General features: G+C 33.1%; 1 protein-coding gene across 3 annotated transcripts in view; it reads left to right on the plus strand.

The window, feature by feature from the left end:
- Positions 1-18,427, plus strand: part of BLTP1 (bridge-like lipid transfer protein family member 1) — a 208,272-nt gene that overhangs the window by 144,331 nt on the left and 45,514 nt on the right. For all 3 annotated transcript variants that reach the window (XM_027103636.1, XM_027103638.1, XM_027103637.1), the window contains exons 53-59: positions 2,729-2,973; positions 5,104-5,209; positions 10,956-11,053; positions 11,804-11,989; positions 12,980-13,148; positions 14,757-14,968; positions 16,071-16,269. In XM_027103636.1, the coding sequence (XP_026959437.1) occupies positions 2,729-2,973; positions 5,104-5,209; positions 10,956-11,053; positions 11,804-11,989; positions 12,980-13,148; positions 14,757-14,968; positions 16,071-16,269 (1,215 nt within the window). The remainder of the gene's footprint in view (positions 1-2,728; positions 2,974-5,103; positions 5,210-10,955; positions 11,054-11,803; positions 11,990-12,979; positions 13,149-14,756; positions 14,969-16,070; positions 16,270-18,427) is intronic.

Here is an 18,427-nt window from a genome sequence, read left to right on the forward strand (position 1 = left end):
AGTATGCATAACCAGTTATCTCAGCATGATTTATTGACTAATCTGTTCTTTTTTTCAGTGATAGATAATCCAACTTTATCATCTGTTAAGTGTTTATGTATATGGGGGTCTATTTCAGAGATCTCTATTGTGCCTCAGTGGCCTGTTAGCACCAGTGTCATACTGATACTTGACTTTTCCTTTTCTTAGAAGTTGTTCTGGTTATTTTTGTTTATTTGCTCCTTCAGATACATTTTAGAATCAGTTTGCCAAGTTCCCTGAAAAAGCCTGTTTGGATTATTTTAGAAATTGAGTTGAATCTATAGATTTACTTGGGGGAGAATTAAAAATATTGATTTTGAGAACTGACATAGTATTTAACCTTCTTATTCCTGCATATGTCTATTTCTCTGTTTCTTTAGATCTTCTTCAATGTTTTTCTATAAATTTAAAAATTTTTCAACTTAAGGTTTTTGTTTATCTGTTGCAAGATATGTTTATTTACTTAGATACCTAGGCACCTTATGTTATTGTTGTTATTACAAATGGTATATTTTATAAATAGCATTTTAAACCAGTGGTGGTATGTACAAATGCACTTGATGTTAATCTTATACTCAGCAACCATATTAAACTATTTTTATTATTGCTAATAAGGTTCTGTGGAGTTTCCTAAGTAGATATTCATACTATGTGCAAATAATACTTTTGTTTCTGCCTTTCCAGTCTTTATGCCTTTTTATTTTTCTTATCTTACTATGTCTCTACTACCAAGTTCAGTAAAAGGGGTACTGTTGGCATCCTTGTTTTACTCATATTTTTTAAGGGAATTAATATTTCACCAGTGAATATGATGTTTGCTGTAGGTTTTTGCTGGGTTATTTTTATCAGGTCAAGATAAGTTACTTTTATTCCTAGTGTGCTAAGAGTTTCTGTGAATGATTGGCAAATACTTATTATTGGATACTTTTTTCTGCATCTGTTGAAATTAAAATATTTTTTCTCCTTTATTTTATTAACATGATAAATTACATTAATAATTTTAAAAACACATATACATATATGTGAATACATACATACATGTATGTATTTTTGTATGTATGTGTATGTATTTATTTCTGCCCTCTAGCATTTTAGGTTTTCTTTATTGAGAGGGATTTTTCTGAACATCTTTTCTTATCAGAAACAGAAGCACTTTAAAGTGAATTTCCATATTTTGCAGAGTCAGAAGTGTTGGGCCTTCAGGTATTGGGTTAAATGGCTCTTCTTGTCTGTTTACTCAGGGCATCCATGAAATAGAAGAGCCAAAAGAAGCAGCAGATCAAAAGCCAAATAGTCACTTTGGAACTAGGAAGATATGAATATTTAGGAGCAAAGAAAACATATTGTCAAATATCTAGTCAGATAACAACCCATAATTCTCCTTGCAATAAAGGAAAGGGACAAAAACAGTAGGAAAAAAAAAAGGCTATACTAGTGATAAGGGATGACCTGAGGCCTAGTATTACTTCAGTCTGTGTTTTTATTTGGTAATGTTGGTGGTAGTAATAGTAGTGGTAGCTACTGTGGAGGGCAGCCCGCACCCCTTGCAGCCTGCAAGCCATAGTCAGTGACTCTGCCTGGTGAGTAAGAGGAGATCAGAGCAGTTGTGACCTATCTGGCCTTTCACGGTTGCACCAGTTGGTGAGAGAGCGTGTTTCTGTTTATGGATAACTCATTCCAAGTATAAACGTTACTGTATAGTGAGTGAATATAGTGAATGTGACATATAGGAGGTGACCTTTAATTAGTATGTGGAAGAAAGAGAATTATTTCTGGCACAATCGAGAATACTAGGAATATATAATAAATTTTAAATGTAGGCAAAATAGGCTGTTTAATGTTTGAGTGGAGAGAATTGCTTATGTACAGAACAGTATCAGTAGATTTGATTGGTTGGAAAGGAACATGCACATATACATTAGACAGTATATGTAATAGGCAATAATAGATCTTGATTTTAACAAGGTTTCTGCTACGCCTTAATGCCCTCAATAAATAGTTGGAGAAAGATAGCCTGAATAAATAGTACAGGTTGTGTATTTATAATTGTTTGAACGACTACATGCCAAATTGTTGATTTAAGTGTTTAGAACCAACAGTAAACTAAAACTCAGACCATATTCTTATTTGGAGTATGGTCCCATTATTATTGTTAAGGTCAAAGATACATGTTTTGTAAAATTTTATACTCGACGAATGTTTTCATTGAGTATAATTTAGTTGGTTTGACAATTTCACTGTTTCCTTCCATACTGAGTCAGGATCAAGAGGCAAGTTATCAACTGCTAACTATTCTCTGTGAATAAAACACTGTGCGGATTGCTGTTGTTTTGTTTTGTTTTACACTTTAATTTCTCTTGTTTTAACTCTTTCATAATAAAGGCAGTTTCTTTTCTACCTTACGTGAAATAAAGAGAACATTTACAGGTGTTTCTCTAGCACCTAACACAATGCTGGGCACCTAGTAGGCTTAATAAATGATATTTGCTGGCTTAATAATACTGGCTGATGCTTTATAGTAACCATACATATATTTAAAGATGGGAAATATTTTATAAGCAAATTTAAAATATCCTTCTCATATCTTTCAACATAGGTTTGGAAAATGCATACTTTTTTTAATAGACACATTTGTTGAACAAAGTAAGGAATGAATGAGTGAATGAGCACCTGAACAACAAACAGTAACTTTCCTTATTTCTTACAGGTGCACAGACCAGATTTACATTTGAGCTGCCAAATCACAGATTGCGTTTTACTTCAAAAGTTTCTGCCACGGATATGTCAACCATTCCTCCTTCTGCCAGTCTTAACCTTCCTCCTGTTACTATGTCAGGGAAATATATAATGGAAGAGCATGATAGTTATTCAGACCAGGTGTGGAGTATAGATGAACTGCCTTCTAAACAAGGGTACTATTTACAGGGAAATTATCTACGTTGTGTGGCAGAAGTAAGTTCACTTTTTAATTTTCTTACTCTTTGTAATTTAGGAGCCTTCAAATTTTAGTTGTACCAAAGTATGTAGTGATCAAAAAAAATCATCAAATCATTTATTCCTACAGAATTTTTTACTCTGGTGTGTGTGTGTGTGTGTGTGTTTACGTACACATCTGTATGTGTCTCTCACCTTATAGTTTTATTTAAACATGCTTTTTTTTCTTGTTTTAATCATCTTTGAATTCATATTTATTATATTGGGTTTCACATGCATCTCTACAATATTTTCATGATTCATTTGATTATAAAAACGCTAAGCGTATCTAACATTTGTCAGGTGCTTCATATTCATTGACTTGTACAATCCTTAAATCAATCCTTTGAGGTAGATATTTTATTCTCATTTTACAAGTAAAGAAACTGAGCCGTTAGAGAGGTTACATGATTCATCCAGGTATACATACTTATTAACAATATAAAGGTCATACAGAGATAAAATAATTACAAGCAGATTCACAGACTAGTTTCTTTACTAAGGGAATTTGAAAGCCAGCATACATGATTCCATCATTATATTTTCCCTTTATATCTGTACAATTATCACAAGTTTAAAAAGCATTTGGATATGTTTTCATTTGATTTGTGGTAAGTAGGCCATTTGTTATCATCCTAATTTGTTATAGTAGAAAATCAAATTTAGAGAGATTAAATAACTTTCCCTAAGTCTCCCAATTATCAAATGAGAGATGTAGGAGTCACACAGTGTGCTCGTCCCTCAGCTTGCTTTGTCAGTTTGTCAGAAACAATTGCAACCTTATCAAAAATCAATTTACCAACTCTTTGTTTTATAAATTTTATTCTCTAGAATCTGAAGGATCTATAAGAATGCTCTTTGGCGTCTTTCTAGAAATATTACAGCTAAGTAGGATATATTTAAGTCTGGTTTACCTTCTTTAGACTCTGCTTGTCCTAGAACTTCTCGTGTACAAGATGTTAGAAGTCAAATATTTATTTACTAAAAGGTGGATTATAAAGCATATTTCATCTGTGCTTTCTACACTGAAGAATAAGTGTTCCAGACTGTAGTTTAGCAATACTAAATTATTATTGGTTATTGGTTATTAATGGTTCATTTGACAGAAAATAAAACAAATCAAATGCAGTATATTGCATAGTTCCTTACTAATATTAGCTATTATAAAGGTATAAAGTTTGTAATTGGGGCAGAACGCCATCCCAGATTTACTAAGAATGCAGTTAATTACAAACATTCGAAAGAATCTAAAGTTGCATCTCTCTGAGAGTAGCCCATTTAACTATGGCCTAAAATAGACACATGTGAAAATCATCTTTGCCCATTTGATACTACTATATATAAAATAAAAGTGCCCAGTGAAACTTAGACTAAGAAGAGACTGCTACATCTCTTTTGCTGTTAACTTTTGATCAAAATGTGGACACTATCAAAGTGACAAATGTTGAAGTATTTGCCTTACTTATAAGGATGTTTCAATTCATCGTTAATATAAAACTCAACTCCAGTTAGGGCCGGCTTTCTATTTAATCTATTTATTAACTAATTCTTGCCAGAAATTTTGGGCTTTATACTAATCATGGGACATGTATTATAGTAAAGCTGACTTTAGTATATCTGATTTGCTAATTTGCTCAAATGTAGCTTCATGAGAGCCATAATTTTGTTATTTTTATTCACAGCTGTATCTTTAGCACCTAATGCAGATGGTCAATAAATATTTGAATGAGTAAATACGTTTACTTTCACTTATACTGGTCCATCTTTCTAACTCTACAACAGTGGTCATTAAAAATAAATATTACTCTACATAAAATTTCAATTTTGCAATCAGCAAGTTACCTAGAATATAATTTTCATTCATTTTCAAAAGATTTCTCATACCTTATTGGCTACTGTTATTTTAAAATATGGGGGGAATGGCTCATAACAATGTCAGGCCAGTAGAGTATTGGGGAATCTGAGTATTTTTAACCCTTCTTCAGTATTTTCATTTCAAATAGCATGTAGATAATTGTTTTTCCTCAGAGTTTGGCATGACTTATGTGAGATGTATTTTAAACTAATATAGTCAGTATGTTAATCTAGTATTCTGATTTTGTTTGGCAGGTTGGTTCCTTCGAACATAATCTTACAACCGATCTTCTAAACCACTTGGTATTTGTACAGAAAGTGTTCATGAAGGAAGTTAATGAAGTAATACAAAAAGTTTCTGGTAAGATGATTTGATACTTATAGTGCAGAACATACAGCAGGTTTTTATTCTCATTGGCTATATGGTGGTCCATGTACCAGTGGTATGAGTATCGATCCTATCATTTAGATGAAATTGTTGAGTAACTCCCTAAAAATTCTGCATTCCTTTTTTTTTTTTTTTTTTTTGCGGTACGTGGGCCTCTCACTGTTGTGGCCTCTCCCATTGCGGAGCACAGGCTCCGGACGCGCAGGCTCGGCGGCCATGGCTCATGGGCCCAGCCGCTCCGCGGCATGTGGGATCTTCCCAGACGGGAGCACGAACCCGTGTCTCCTGCATCGGCAGGCGGACTCTCAACCACTGCGCCACCAGGGAAGCCCCTCTGCATTCCTTTTATGGCTTTCTCACCTACAGATTGTTTTGCTTATTACTTTTGTCATATGTAATATATGCATTTACAATTTATAAATTAAACAAAGGTCCCTTATGCTTCCCTTCCAAAAAGAAAAAGCTTAGTGTGTGTCTGTTAACTAAACTAATCTTAATCATTTGGGAACAAAATTTAGATCAGTATTAAGATTTCGATTTTAATCTGTATCAGATGGTGACAGTATGCTGGCCACATGGTAAATTGTCTATAGCAATCCTTATTATATTTTTGCTATTCCTCAAGATCAGATTATAAGTGAGCTTCTTAATCACTATTTTATATTTTAACCAGAAATATATGTTTGATTTAAACAATTAATTGATTTTTAATTCACAAGGTAAAGTATTAAGAGGCATTAGGGTGGAAAACAAGAACTGTATAACAGTTCTTGAGGCTGAATATTTCAGTATGCATATAATCATGTTAAAATAATAGTTAAGCCTCATCTATAAATTGGCATCGAGAGGAGATTCCTCCATGTTGATGGATAAATTCATTCATTTTACAAATTTATTAAGTATCTAGATAGTACACTATATTTGTGATGAGTTCTCTGAATGACAAGAAGAAGGTGCTATGTCTGTGTCAAAGGAGAAACTAACGTAGCCTAAGGAATCAGAAAAGGCTTCACAGAGGAAGTCATATTCAAAACCTCACAAGTGAAGCCTCATTTGGCAAGAAAGGAGAAGTAGAGAAGATTCAGGCAGAGCTTATGGACCAGTGTTTGATAAGGCCCTGAAGGAGGACAGACCATGGATTAGGGAATTAAATTATGTAGCAGCTGTGTGAGCAAGAGATTTTCCTGGTTCTCGTGGGTTGGTTCTGGTTGTATCTGAGGTCAGGAAGCTACTTAATGATCACATTGAAGAAGCCTAGCAGAGCTATAGAATTTTACAAGTTAATATAAAAATCAGATCAATTGGTAGTCTTGGAATTTTTCTAAAAATGGTTGAATACAAACCATTAAGGGAGGGATGACTACATAGCAGAAGCCCCTTCTGCCACTGAAGGTGTCTCTACTTGGAGACCATATAGAAGTTTTAATGTGGCCCATTTACCTGGTTGATATCACATTAGAACATTGTCTATAATGTGAAAGTAAAGAATATTTCAAGTTGGTAATTTTTTATGAGTTTTAAAGAGTATTTTCAAGACTGCTATTGCTGAATATGTATAACTAAAAAACAAACAGACTTTTCCATTAACTAATCTTGTATCTTACGGTAAAAAGCTAGGATTATAGAGTTCCTCGTATTAGTCTGGTACTGTAAGCTGTCAAAGTGGTTTTGATGAAAAAGAAAGGCTTTTCTTAACCTTTGAATTACATTCAGTTAGGAGTTATAAGTAAAGTGTATCCCTAGGTCTATGAATAATGAACTGGAAAAGAAGACTGGAAATTAATGTTCTAACCATGAAGACTTGCTAATCACTGTGAAGAATAGAGAAATCAGATAATGATGCCAAAGTCATTTAGTGGCTAGATCTGCTCCCTGAACCATTCCTTCCTGACTGTAGAGACAGCATGAACCCTAGTAAAATAGCTGAAATGTAAATCACATATCATCCAGCTGGCCCAGGGCCTCATGGAGCACAGATGTCCCCTTATCTTTTTCAAAACCAGAGAATGTAACAGATTATTGAGAGGGAATACTTAGAATCCCTGTAGCCACATTTCTTAGTATTCTCATCTCTATATTGCTTCCCTACTCTCCCATAATCTTCATGATTATTTTCCTTATTTGTTTCTTAAACTTTTTCCTCATGCTTTTCCTTCACGTTACATTTAGCTTTAGGACATTTTCTATTGCATAGGAATACTCATGTTCACAATCATCATCAAGTTTGTTAGGAAAATTCTTTTTTGAAGAATCAGTTCTTATAATCTTATTGCCCATGGATTGCCTGGGTTTCAGAAAGATGTAGATAAGCACTGACTTAGTAAAGAGAAGAGGTCTATTTTTGAGTATGTACAGCCATTTATATGTAATGAGAAATATATATATAGTGAGGTTACATTCTTACAATTGGACCAGGTCTATATTTAATTCATAACAAGGTAGAAACTGTGGATTTAATGTGACTAATAGTGTCTCTGATATTTCTATAAACTAAAAGTATTATGTAATACATTTTGTAAGAGGCAGAGCTTGTCTTTTAAATTAAAAGAAATTTTTTTTTTCTGAAACTATGTAAAAGATATTCAGGATAGTGATAGATGAACAAAACAAATAGCCTTTTTTAAAAATCAACTTTATTTTTTAGAGCAGTTTTAGGTTCACGGCAAAATTGAGGGCAAGGTACAGAGATTTCCCAGATACCCTCTGCCTTCAGTCATGCATAGCCTCCCCCATTATCAAAGTCCCCCATTACAGTGGTACGTTTGTTACAACTGACAAACCTACATTGACACACCATTATCACCAAAAGCCCATAGTTTACATTAGGATTCACTCTTGGCATTGTACATTCGGTGGGTTTGAACAAATGTATAATGACGTGTATCCATCATTATAATATCCTACAGAGTAGTTCCACTGCCCTAAAAATCCTCTGTTCTTTGCCTATTTATTCCTCCCTTGGTTGCTTCGAGGTTTTGGCCATTATGAATTAAGGTGCTGTAAACATCCATATGCAGGTTTCTGTGTGGACATGTTTTCATCTCCTTTTGGTAACTGACAAAGTGCAAGATTGCTGGATCATATGGATCATATAAAAGTATGTTTAGTTTTATAGGAAACTGCCAAACTGTCTTCCAAAGTGACTGTACCAGTTTGCATTCCCACCAGAAATGAATGAAAGTTCCTTTTGCTCCACATCCCCCCAGCATTTTGTGTTGTTTGTCACTGTTCTAGATTTTGGATATTCTGATGGGTGTGCAGTGGTATCTTACTGTGGTTTTAATTTGCATTTCCCTGATGACATGATGTGAAGCACCTTTTCATGTGCTTATTTGCCATCTGTATATCTTCTTTGGTGAGGTGTTTATTAAAATGTTTGGCCCATTTTTAATCAGGTTGTTTTCTTATTGTTGAGTTTAAGAGCTCTTTGCATATTTTGGATAATGGTCCTTTACAAATGTATCTTTTGGAAATATTTTCTCCCAGTTGTGGCTTGTCTTGTTATTCTCTTAACACTCTTCTCAGAGCAGAAGTTTTTAATTTTAATAAAGTCTAGCTTGGGACTTCCCTGGTGGTCCAGTGGTTAAGACTCCATGCTTCCACTGCAAGGGGTGCAAGTTTGATCCCTGGTTGGGGGACTAAGATCCCTCATTCTGTGTGGTGTGACCAAAAAAAAATTAAAATTAAAATAAAAAATTTTTAAGAAGTCTAATTTATCAATTCTTTCTTTCATGGATCATGCCTTTGGTGTTGTATCCAAAAAGTCATTGTCATACAGAAGGTCATTAAGGTTTTCTCCTTTGTTATCTTATATGATTTTTGTAGTTTTGTGTTTTACCTTTAGGCCTGTGATCCATTATGAGTTAATTTTTGTGACAGGTTTAAGGTCTATATCTAGATGTATTTTTTTGCATGTATTTTTTTGTATTCTAGCAACATATGTTGAAAAGACTGTATCTGTGCTCCATTGTATTGCTTTTGCTCAATTGTATTGCCTTTGCTCATTTGTCAAAGATTAGTTGATTATATTTATGTGGATCTATTTTTGGGCTCTCCCTTCTGTTCCATTGATCTTTTTGTCTGTTATTTCACAAGTACCACACTGTCTGGATTAGCTTGTAGTTTTGAAGTCAGGTAGTTTAAGTCTTCTAGTTTTGGTCTTCTCCTTCAATATTTTATTGGCTATTCTGGGTATTTTGTCCCTTCACGTACACCTTAGAATGAGTTTGTCGATATCCACAAAATAACTTGGTAGGATTTTGGCTGGGGTTGCATTGAATCTAGAGAGCAAGTTGGGAAGAACTGACATTATCAGAGTTTTGTAGGTTTTTTCATGTAGATCTTGTATATATATTGTTAATTTATACTTAAGTATCTTATTTTTTGTGTTGCTAATGTAAATAGTATTGTGTTTTTAATTTCACATTCCACTGTTTATTGCTGGTATATAGGAAAGTGACTGACCTTTTTATATTATTAACCTTGTATCCTGCAGTCTTGCTATAATCACTTATTGGTTCCAGGAACTTCTACATAGATGATCAGGTCATTTGTGAACAGAGACAGTTTTATTTCTTCCTTCCCAATCTGTATATCTTTTTTTCCCCTTTTCTTGTCGTATTGCATTAGCTAGGACTTCTTGTATGATGTTGAAAAGAAGTGGTAAGAGTGGACATCCTTGGTTTGTACCTTATCTTAGTGAGGAAGCTAAGAGCTTTTCACCATTAAGGATCATACTAGCTGTAGGTTTTTTGTAGATATTCTCTATTGAGTTGAGGAAGTTCTCTGCTCCTAGTTTACTGAGAATCTTTACTATCAATAGGTGTTGGTTTTTGTCAAATGCTTTTTCTGCATCCTGTAATATGATAATGTGATTTTTCTTCTTTAGCCTGTTGATGTGATGAATTACATTAATTGATTACCTACTAGGAAAAAACTTCCCATCCCACTTATATTTGCTCCCTGGGATGATGCTAAATTCAATATACATAGAAAAAGATGAATCATTTTAAAATAGAATATTTGAAAGGTAAGCATACAGAAAAGTTTTTACAATAAGGAGAGGAGAAGTGGAGATAGAAGTTGGATTTTAAAATATTAGAACATTATTTCCTGAATGCCACAATGCCTGGGCAACAAATGGTCTATTAATAGGAACTTTATCCCCAGGGTCCTCTGCCCGTATTTTGTTTTCATGTATAGGCCAAACGTTTATTGTCACACTCTTAATTATTACCTTATTTTTTATTTCTCTACCTTTATTTTTTCTTCCATTCTTTTTTGTTTATGACACACAAATATAAATGACAAAGGTCACATTTTTGGTTGAAGAAATTATTTCATTGTACTGTTTTTCCCTCAAATATATTTTCTCAGGTGTATAATCATGTTTGGTGTAATTATACGTATAATATCTTAATTTAGTCCTTATAAAATGTTCTTTTTTTTTTTTTTCTGGCCGTACCACGCAGCTTGTGAGATCTTAGTTCTAGTTCTTATAAAATGTTCTTAATAAATATCTACATATGCAGTACTGTCCCTATCTTATAATATCTGCCTCAGTGAAATGTGACATGGCTAAAGTTCCCTGTTAAAGATTGAGTTAATGATCAGGAAAAAGAAAATGTTGTGTGTGTGTGTGTTTTTAAGCACACAAAGTAGTTATTATTTTCCTTTTAAAGAAATTGCCTCAAACCTTCAATTATTTAACCTCTTTCAGGTGGAGAGCAACCTATTCCTCTTTGGAACGAACATGATGGAACAGCAGATGGAGATAAGCCTAAAATTCTACTCTATTCCCTGAACTTGCAGTTTAAGGTAACAAAAATAATAATATAATAATGATTCTTTAAGAAGTATTTTTCTACTTAATTAATGTATGCTTGTAGAAAATCCATATGATATATGAGTATGCCAAATAGAAAATAAAACTGAAGTATAACCCTGTCCGTGCATAGAAGAAGCTTTAACAATTGAATATCCTTTAGGACGTTTTCCTATTTGTATTTTTATATATGTATATATTTCTGCATTTTTAAAAACCTTGAATACCTTTCCATGTCAGAACATTTAGATCCACTTTATCTTTTTGAACAGCTGTGCTATATATTATACAGTTGTAACAATTTAACTACTTCCTTCAGATGAACCTTTTGACTTTTTTTCTAATTATTGCTGTTATAAATTACTCTGTAAGAAATATTTTGTACAGTTGTCCAGTTAAAATAATACCTTAATAGAAACGTTATTTCCAATATTTACGATATTAGTGTTCTTAAAAATAAAAATCATTCTTACCAAATAGTTATTTACTTGTAATTAATGTATTTAACACATGAACAGTCTATATTTTAAATACAGAATACTGGAATAAAATTTAATAGCTAAAAAAGTTCCGACTGACATGAGAAATTAAAGGATGTTGCCAGTTTTATTAGTTCATCAGGCATCCTATGTGTGTTTAAAAACATGGCTGTTTTATTTATCATATATTGAAAGATTTCATTTGTGTGGGTGTACATTGTTGATTTAAGATTCTTTTTTTCCTCCAAACATATAATCTGCTAGGGTATTCAAGTAACGGCCACAACTCCCTCAATGAGAGCTGTGAGATTTGAAACTGGACTGATTGAACTGGAACTTTCGAACCGACTTCAAACCAAAGCTTCACCAGGAAGTAGCAGCTATCTGAAACTGTTTGGTAAATGCCAAGTGGATTTAAATCTGGCATTAGGACAAATTGTTAAACATCAGGTGAGTGCTGAATATGTTGATATTAAAACTCTGGCTTTTAAACTTTGCACATCAATTTAAACTACTTTAAGGATTACTATACTTTAAAAAGTATTGAGTTGAAGTTCGTAAAATCTGATTGTAAATTCTAATAAAAAATCATTTAAGAAGGCCCTTATAATTTTACCTTGGTATTTCATTGAGTATATTGGTGGTATATTGTTCAGTGCAAATGCAATCACATGAAACTTGAATCTAGTATCTTCATAAATATTCGTTTATAATTTCTCTTGATTTTGTTAAACAGTATTTTTTATTTCAACACTTTGTACTAACATTGGTCAGTCTTTAAAATGTTACTAAGTTTCTTAGCTGTCCTGTTTGATAATGGCAAATTTTGCATGCTATAATATTAAACATGTAAAGTTTTAAAAAAAATGTGTATATATACAACAGTAAATCAGATTTCTGTTGTATAAAAATTAACTTTCACAGCTCATCAGGGAATTATACTATTATTTTTGCTAAAAATTATTATGTAGATTTAACCCTTCTCCTTCTTTAGTTTGAAGATTAAAAATACCAGTCACTTTTCAAAACTGAGTGGCTATATTAAAGATTATGTGGGGGAATAAATGAACAAAAATTTCATGTCATCTCTAGAAAAACAGTAATTTTTTCAAATAGAAACACAGTTCGAGAGGAGAAAGGATCTGATTATCTTGAAACATTTAATATATTGCCATTGAGGCTATGGCCCTAATCCTAGCTTTTGTATGAATTTTATGTATGACTTCCTATTTATTTCTTATATACCCATCCATATTGTATATTAATTTCAAGTGTTTATGGTACAGAGTATCAGGAATTTATCATTGACAAATAAAATAGAGAAAAATGTACTGTAGTTCTTTTAGTGAACAATACCATTAATGGTGTTAAAACTTCTAATTTTTTAAATTAAAATATTTTCCATTATTTGATTTTATTGAGCTTTTAATTTTATTTTAGGTTTATGAGGAAGCTGGTTCTGATTTTCATCAGGTTGCCTATTTTAAAACTAGAATTGGGTTAAGAAATGCCCTGCGAGAAGAAATCAGTGGTTCTTCAGATAGGGAAGCCGTGCTTATTACCCTGAATAGACCAATTGTTTATGCACAGCCTGTGGCCTTTGATAGAGGTAAGATGAAGTCTATCAATACTGTCTTGTTAGATTTAGAAATGTTTTGGTAATGCTAGAAAAAATCATCTGTAGTTTACCAGTTTAAATGCTTGACAGCTAAATGTCTCTTAAATTTGAAATGTGAGCATCCAAAAAAAGTTTCTTGCTTACTACCATCAGTTTTTGGAGTTACTTTACTTTTTAAAGTTATTTGCTTTTTACATGGATCTATAGGAATGTCTGATTCAGAATTTTAAATTTTTTGGCTTGGATAACTATTGCACCCAATTGTCTTAGCACTGTCTTTATTCATTTATTCTATAAACATTTATTGTTAACTGTCTAGAAGTGGAATACAAATATGGAAAACAGGATCTCTACCCTCAAGGAGATCTCAGTTCAGTGGGAAAGAGAACAAAGTAGACTACAGAGTAGAGATATATATATATATACACACACACACACACACACACACACACACACACACACACACACACACACACACACACACTTCTTTTTTTTCCCCTTATATCTGAGGGTGTCTCTCACTTTCTCTGTGCTTCTCAGAGGAGAAACTAAATTTTCAGATTCAACTTGGAGTTAGGAGTTCACCAAGGAGACAGGAAGTGAAAGCTTGTCCTATTTACCTCTGTATCTGAAGGCCCAGAACAGTCCCAGGCATGTAGTTAAGAACTAAATAAAGATTTGCCAAGTGAGAAAGAACATGAATGAATATATATGAGCACAGAGGTCTAAGAAAATACAGCAGCCACTTTTATAAAAGAAAATAATGGGAAATAAGGCTGAACGATAGATAGGATCTAATTAATGTGTCTTGGGCAAATAGGAATTGTATTTTAGAAGTAATGAAGAACCATTTATGAAGCCATAAAAGATTTAAATCGGTGGTGGGCATTGGCTGGTGATAAGACATTTTGTTAGAAGACTGCCCTTACCATTTTATTTTGCTAAATCTGGTGCACGTTTTTTTTTTTTTTTTCATTTCTCATCTTACCAACTTTTGATCAACTTTCAACAACTCCTTAAAGTACTTTCTACTCTTTGTGTCCATGACATAGCACCTGCTTTTCCCTCTACTTCTCTGGCCCCTTCATCTTTATCTCTCTTTAGACTCCTCCTTGTACATACTGCATTAAATGATGGTTTACCTTAAGTTTTCAATTCTTGTTACAAACTCAAATGTCTTCGACTTCTCTCTCTAAATCACACTTTATTAATGTATACTCCCAGTATTACGTACCTCTCCTTCAAGAATTTTTAACTGTTGCAACAGAAAGCTGTATATGGTCAGGGTCCATGTGTGTTTTCCTTTGTTATTCCATGCCAATGCCTAGCATATATAGTAGGCATTTCACAACTAATTCATTGAATGAATGAATGGACCTGGATTTTCTTCTTTTGCCACTTTGCAGTCGCCTGCTTTCTGCTTTTTTCATTTCTCAAGTTGACTGTATCCTCTTAGATCCTTTCAAATTCTAATGCTACAATTTTCTGGGAGTAATTTTTATTAATCAACAGGATTTTGCAGCTCTAGAGGATTACTTGCCATATAGCTTTACAGTTTTTATTTTAATTTTCCTTCTGCCCTGTCTTAATTATCAAAAGCTGTGCTGTTTTGGCTGAATTATAAGGCTGCCTATGACAATTGGAATGAACAACGAATGGCTTTACATAAAGATATTCATATGGCTACAAAGGAAGTGGTAGATATGTTGCCTGGTATCCAGCAAACGTCAGCCCAGGCGTTTGGGACTCTCTTCCTCCAGCTCACTGTGAATGATCTGGGAATTTGCCTGCCTATCACAAATACTGCACAGGTATAAAAAATCGAATCACAGTCCAAGATTAAGAGCCAGACATTTCTAGAAACCATTTTTATGTATATAGAGTATAACAATAAGCTTTTCAGGATAACAGTTTATAATTTGAGTTTAGTAGATAGCAATTAAGATTGAACTCCTTCAACCGTTATTTATCCACAGTGTATTAAATATCAATTTCATGAGACTTTTCTCTGAAGCATTCTGATATGCCTCATAATAGTAATGAGATTGACACCCATCTAATAAATCTTAATTTTTACCTTGGAAAATAAGCAGCTTAGTTTTCAAAATTTTTTATTTGTTTTGTATTTAGCCAAGACATCTTTGGCATACACTTGATAATAAAATAGAAACAAAGGATATTTAAGGGTGCTATATAATAATGTTTAATAACTTTATCTAAAACGGGGTAGGGAATTTCAAAATTCTTTTAAACTATAATATTTAATGGTAACAAAACTTCCAAGTTATGTGTACTGGATAAAGCAAAAATTTACTCTTTGTGATTTAGGACCAGTTCTTAGGAATACATATTTGCATGCACATGTGTGTGAGGGAAAAGGCTGTGAACCCCCTGTTAGGCTAAGAAGTTACAGTTATAACAAACACAGAGGTCTACATTTTACTGTTATAATATACCTTAACCTGTAACCAGTTGTTGAATGAATTTATCTTTAAGTATTTTGTTTGGCAAAACAGTGTTAAGAAAAACTCTGAGTTGAGGATTGGCAACGTGGTATGTTTGTGCTTCAGGAGTTCAAAAATGATAATATTTTAATGACATGATGGACAGAGCTCAGGAAGGCCTTACACACCAGGGATGGTTGTCAAAATGAAAATGTTCCCCACAAACTAAAAGGCTTGAGATAAAAAGAACAGATATTTAGCCTTTTGCAAGTTTAGTTTAAAAAAATGCACATGGCAATGCATTTCACATGAGCAATTTAATTTTAAAAGTAGGCATCTTTCTAAACTGCTTTTTAATGAAGCTCTCTAGGGTTGACCCTTTCTAGATGTTTGATCTTATGAATCCTGTGAGGTTTCCAAATTTTAAAAGTTGTCACCTTTTGTCTCATTTCTTTAATATATTTTGCAGTCTAATCACACTGGAGACCTTGACACTGGTTCTGCTTTAGTACTGACCATTGAAAGTACTCTCATCACTGCTTGTTCTTCAGAATCTCTAGTTAGTAAAGGGCATTTCAAAAACTTTTGTATCCGTTTTGCTGATGGCTTTGAGACATCATGGGATGACTGGAAACCAGAAATTCGTGGGGACCTAGTGATGAATGCCTGTGAGTATCTTTTATTTTCTGTATGAGGTTTTGAATTTTTTAAAATTAAAAAGTAACCCCAGTGTCTTCATAAGTAAAACTGAAGGATGTTCATATAGAGGAATGTTATTGGACTTTGTGACATAAAGCCTATTTCTAATTAAACATATCAGAACATATTTGTGAAAAACTGCAGCTTTCAGTTGTTTGGGTAAGTAAACCAACTAGGTATTCTTTTTGATGGTACAACATTTGAACGTTTGCTCACTCCCTGATTTTTCCTGTAATTGATTCATTAATGACCAGGCAAAGTGTCTTTGTTCTGTGGGGATCTTGAAACAAAGTGGTAAATGTGTAAGATCCAGTTCATCCTATAACATAATACAGGATAACCGGGAGCAGGGATTCCAGCCATAAATAAGTCCACAATGTAGTTTACAGAGTATAAATTGTGTGAATTCCTCTGATTCTATTATGCCCCATTAAACACAGCTTTAGTTATTCCTCTGGTTGTGAATAACTAAAGCTGTGTTTATATGCTATTTTGAAGGTACAGGGATTTATTTTTATTTTAAATATTACAGCAGAGTTGATAAAGCATCATTAATCTATTTTTAATTAATTTTTATTGGAGTATAGTTGCTTTACAATGTTGTGTTATCATTAATCTTAATAATGAAGAAAAATTATATTTGAAGAATTAAAGGTTGTGGACTAAAATTCCTCAGCTAATCTGTAAAACAAAATTAATTACTTTTCAGAAGGCGGTATGCCATTATTTAGCAATTTTTTCCTCTCTTCACTGGAAGAAAATCTTCTTTCCAGTTCTGGGTTTTCTTTGAGTATTGGGAGAACTTTCGAGTGTTTTTATATCAAAAATTGAAGTTTTAGCATTTAATATTGGCTAAAATTTTAGGTAAAATTTTTTGGTTTTGAATGCTTTGCATTTAGATAATTCATAGGTAAAATACTAGGATTTCTTTGAAATACTTCAGGTTATTAAGAAGACTTGATATCAAAATACTCATGCCTAATACCCAAAAGACCAAAATTAGCCTTCATCAGAAATTTTTACAAGTAATCATTTTACATGGTTCTTATATATGTTTTAAAAAGTCACCATAACTGTCTTTTGTTTGTGTGTTTTTCTCCTTAAAATAAATTTAAACCTATTGATTTTTATTAAGATGACATTTTGCCATCATTATAGTCATACTGGATGGAATATATTTGGAAGCAAGGAAGGATACCATTTCCTTAGCAGTTTAAACAAAGGGAAAATGCATAAGAAATATGCCTCTGACTCAAAGTCAAAAACACATACTAAAAAATATAAACAATAACTCAGCACCTCAGTGGATATTATACCAGCAAAGTAGAACACTAACATGCTGATAATTGCGATAATCATAATTTATTTGGGGTTTTGGAGGGTATCAAATGACTTGTTTTTGTAACATGCTTATTGTTTGGTGTTTTGGGAGAGTGGCAAATGAGATGAGTAGAGTAGTTGTTTTGCTGACATAAAAGAATTCCAAATTACAGATTCACCAATTAGTTTACTATTTTGTAGTTTTTATTAGTGTAGTTTTTATTAGGAGTAAGTATACTTGGATATAACTGACAATTTTTTTAAAAATAGAGTTGAGTTTAGGGCAGAGAAATAAGGAAAAGTAGGATTATGCCTTAGGTTTTTTTTTCACAGATCATTTAAAAATCATGCCCTACAGAAACAGAAATGTAGATCAATGGAACAGGATAGAAAGCCCAGATATAAACCCACGCACGTATGGTCACCTTATGTTTGATAAAGGAGGCAAGAATATACAGTGGAGAAAAGACAGCTTCTTCAATAAGTGGTGCTGAGAAAACTGGACAGCTACATGTAAAGGAATGAAATTAGAACACTCCCAACACCATACACAAAAATAAACTCAAAATGGATTAAAGACCTGAATGTAAGGCCAGACACTATCAAACTCTTAGAGGAAAACATAGGCAGAACACTCCATGACATAAATCACAGCAAGATCCTTTTAGACCCACCTCCTTGAGAAATGGAAATAAAAATGAAAATAAACAAATGGGGCCTAATGAAACTTAAAAGCTTTTGCACAGCAAAGGAAAGCATAAACAAGACGAAAAGACAACCCTCAGAATGGGAGAAAATATTTGCAAA

This window comes from Aethalodelphis obliquidens, unplaced genomic scaffold (genome assembly GCF_003676395.1).
Source record: "Aethalodelphis obliquidens isolate GAN/ISIS:26980383/991018 unplaced genomic scaffold, ASM367639v1 scaffold6, whole genome shotgun sequence".
In the NCBI taxonomy this organism is placed as follows: domain Eukaryota; kingdom Metazoa; phylum Chordata; class Mammalia; order Artiodactyla; family Delphinidae; genus Aethalodelphis; species Aethalodelphis obliquidens.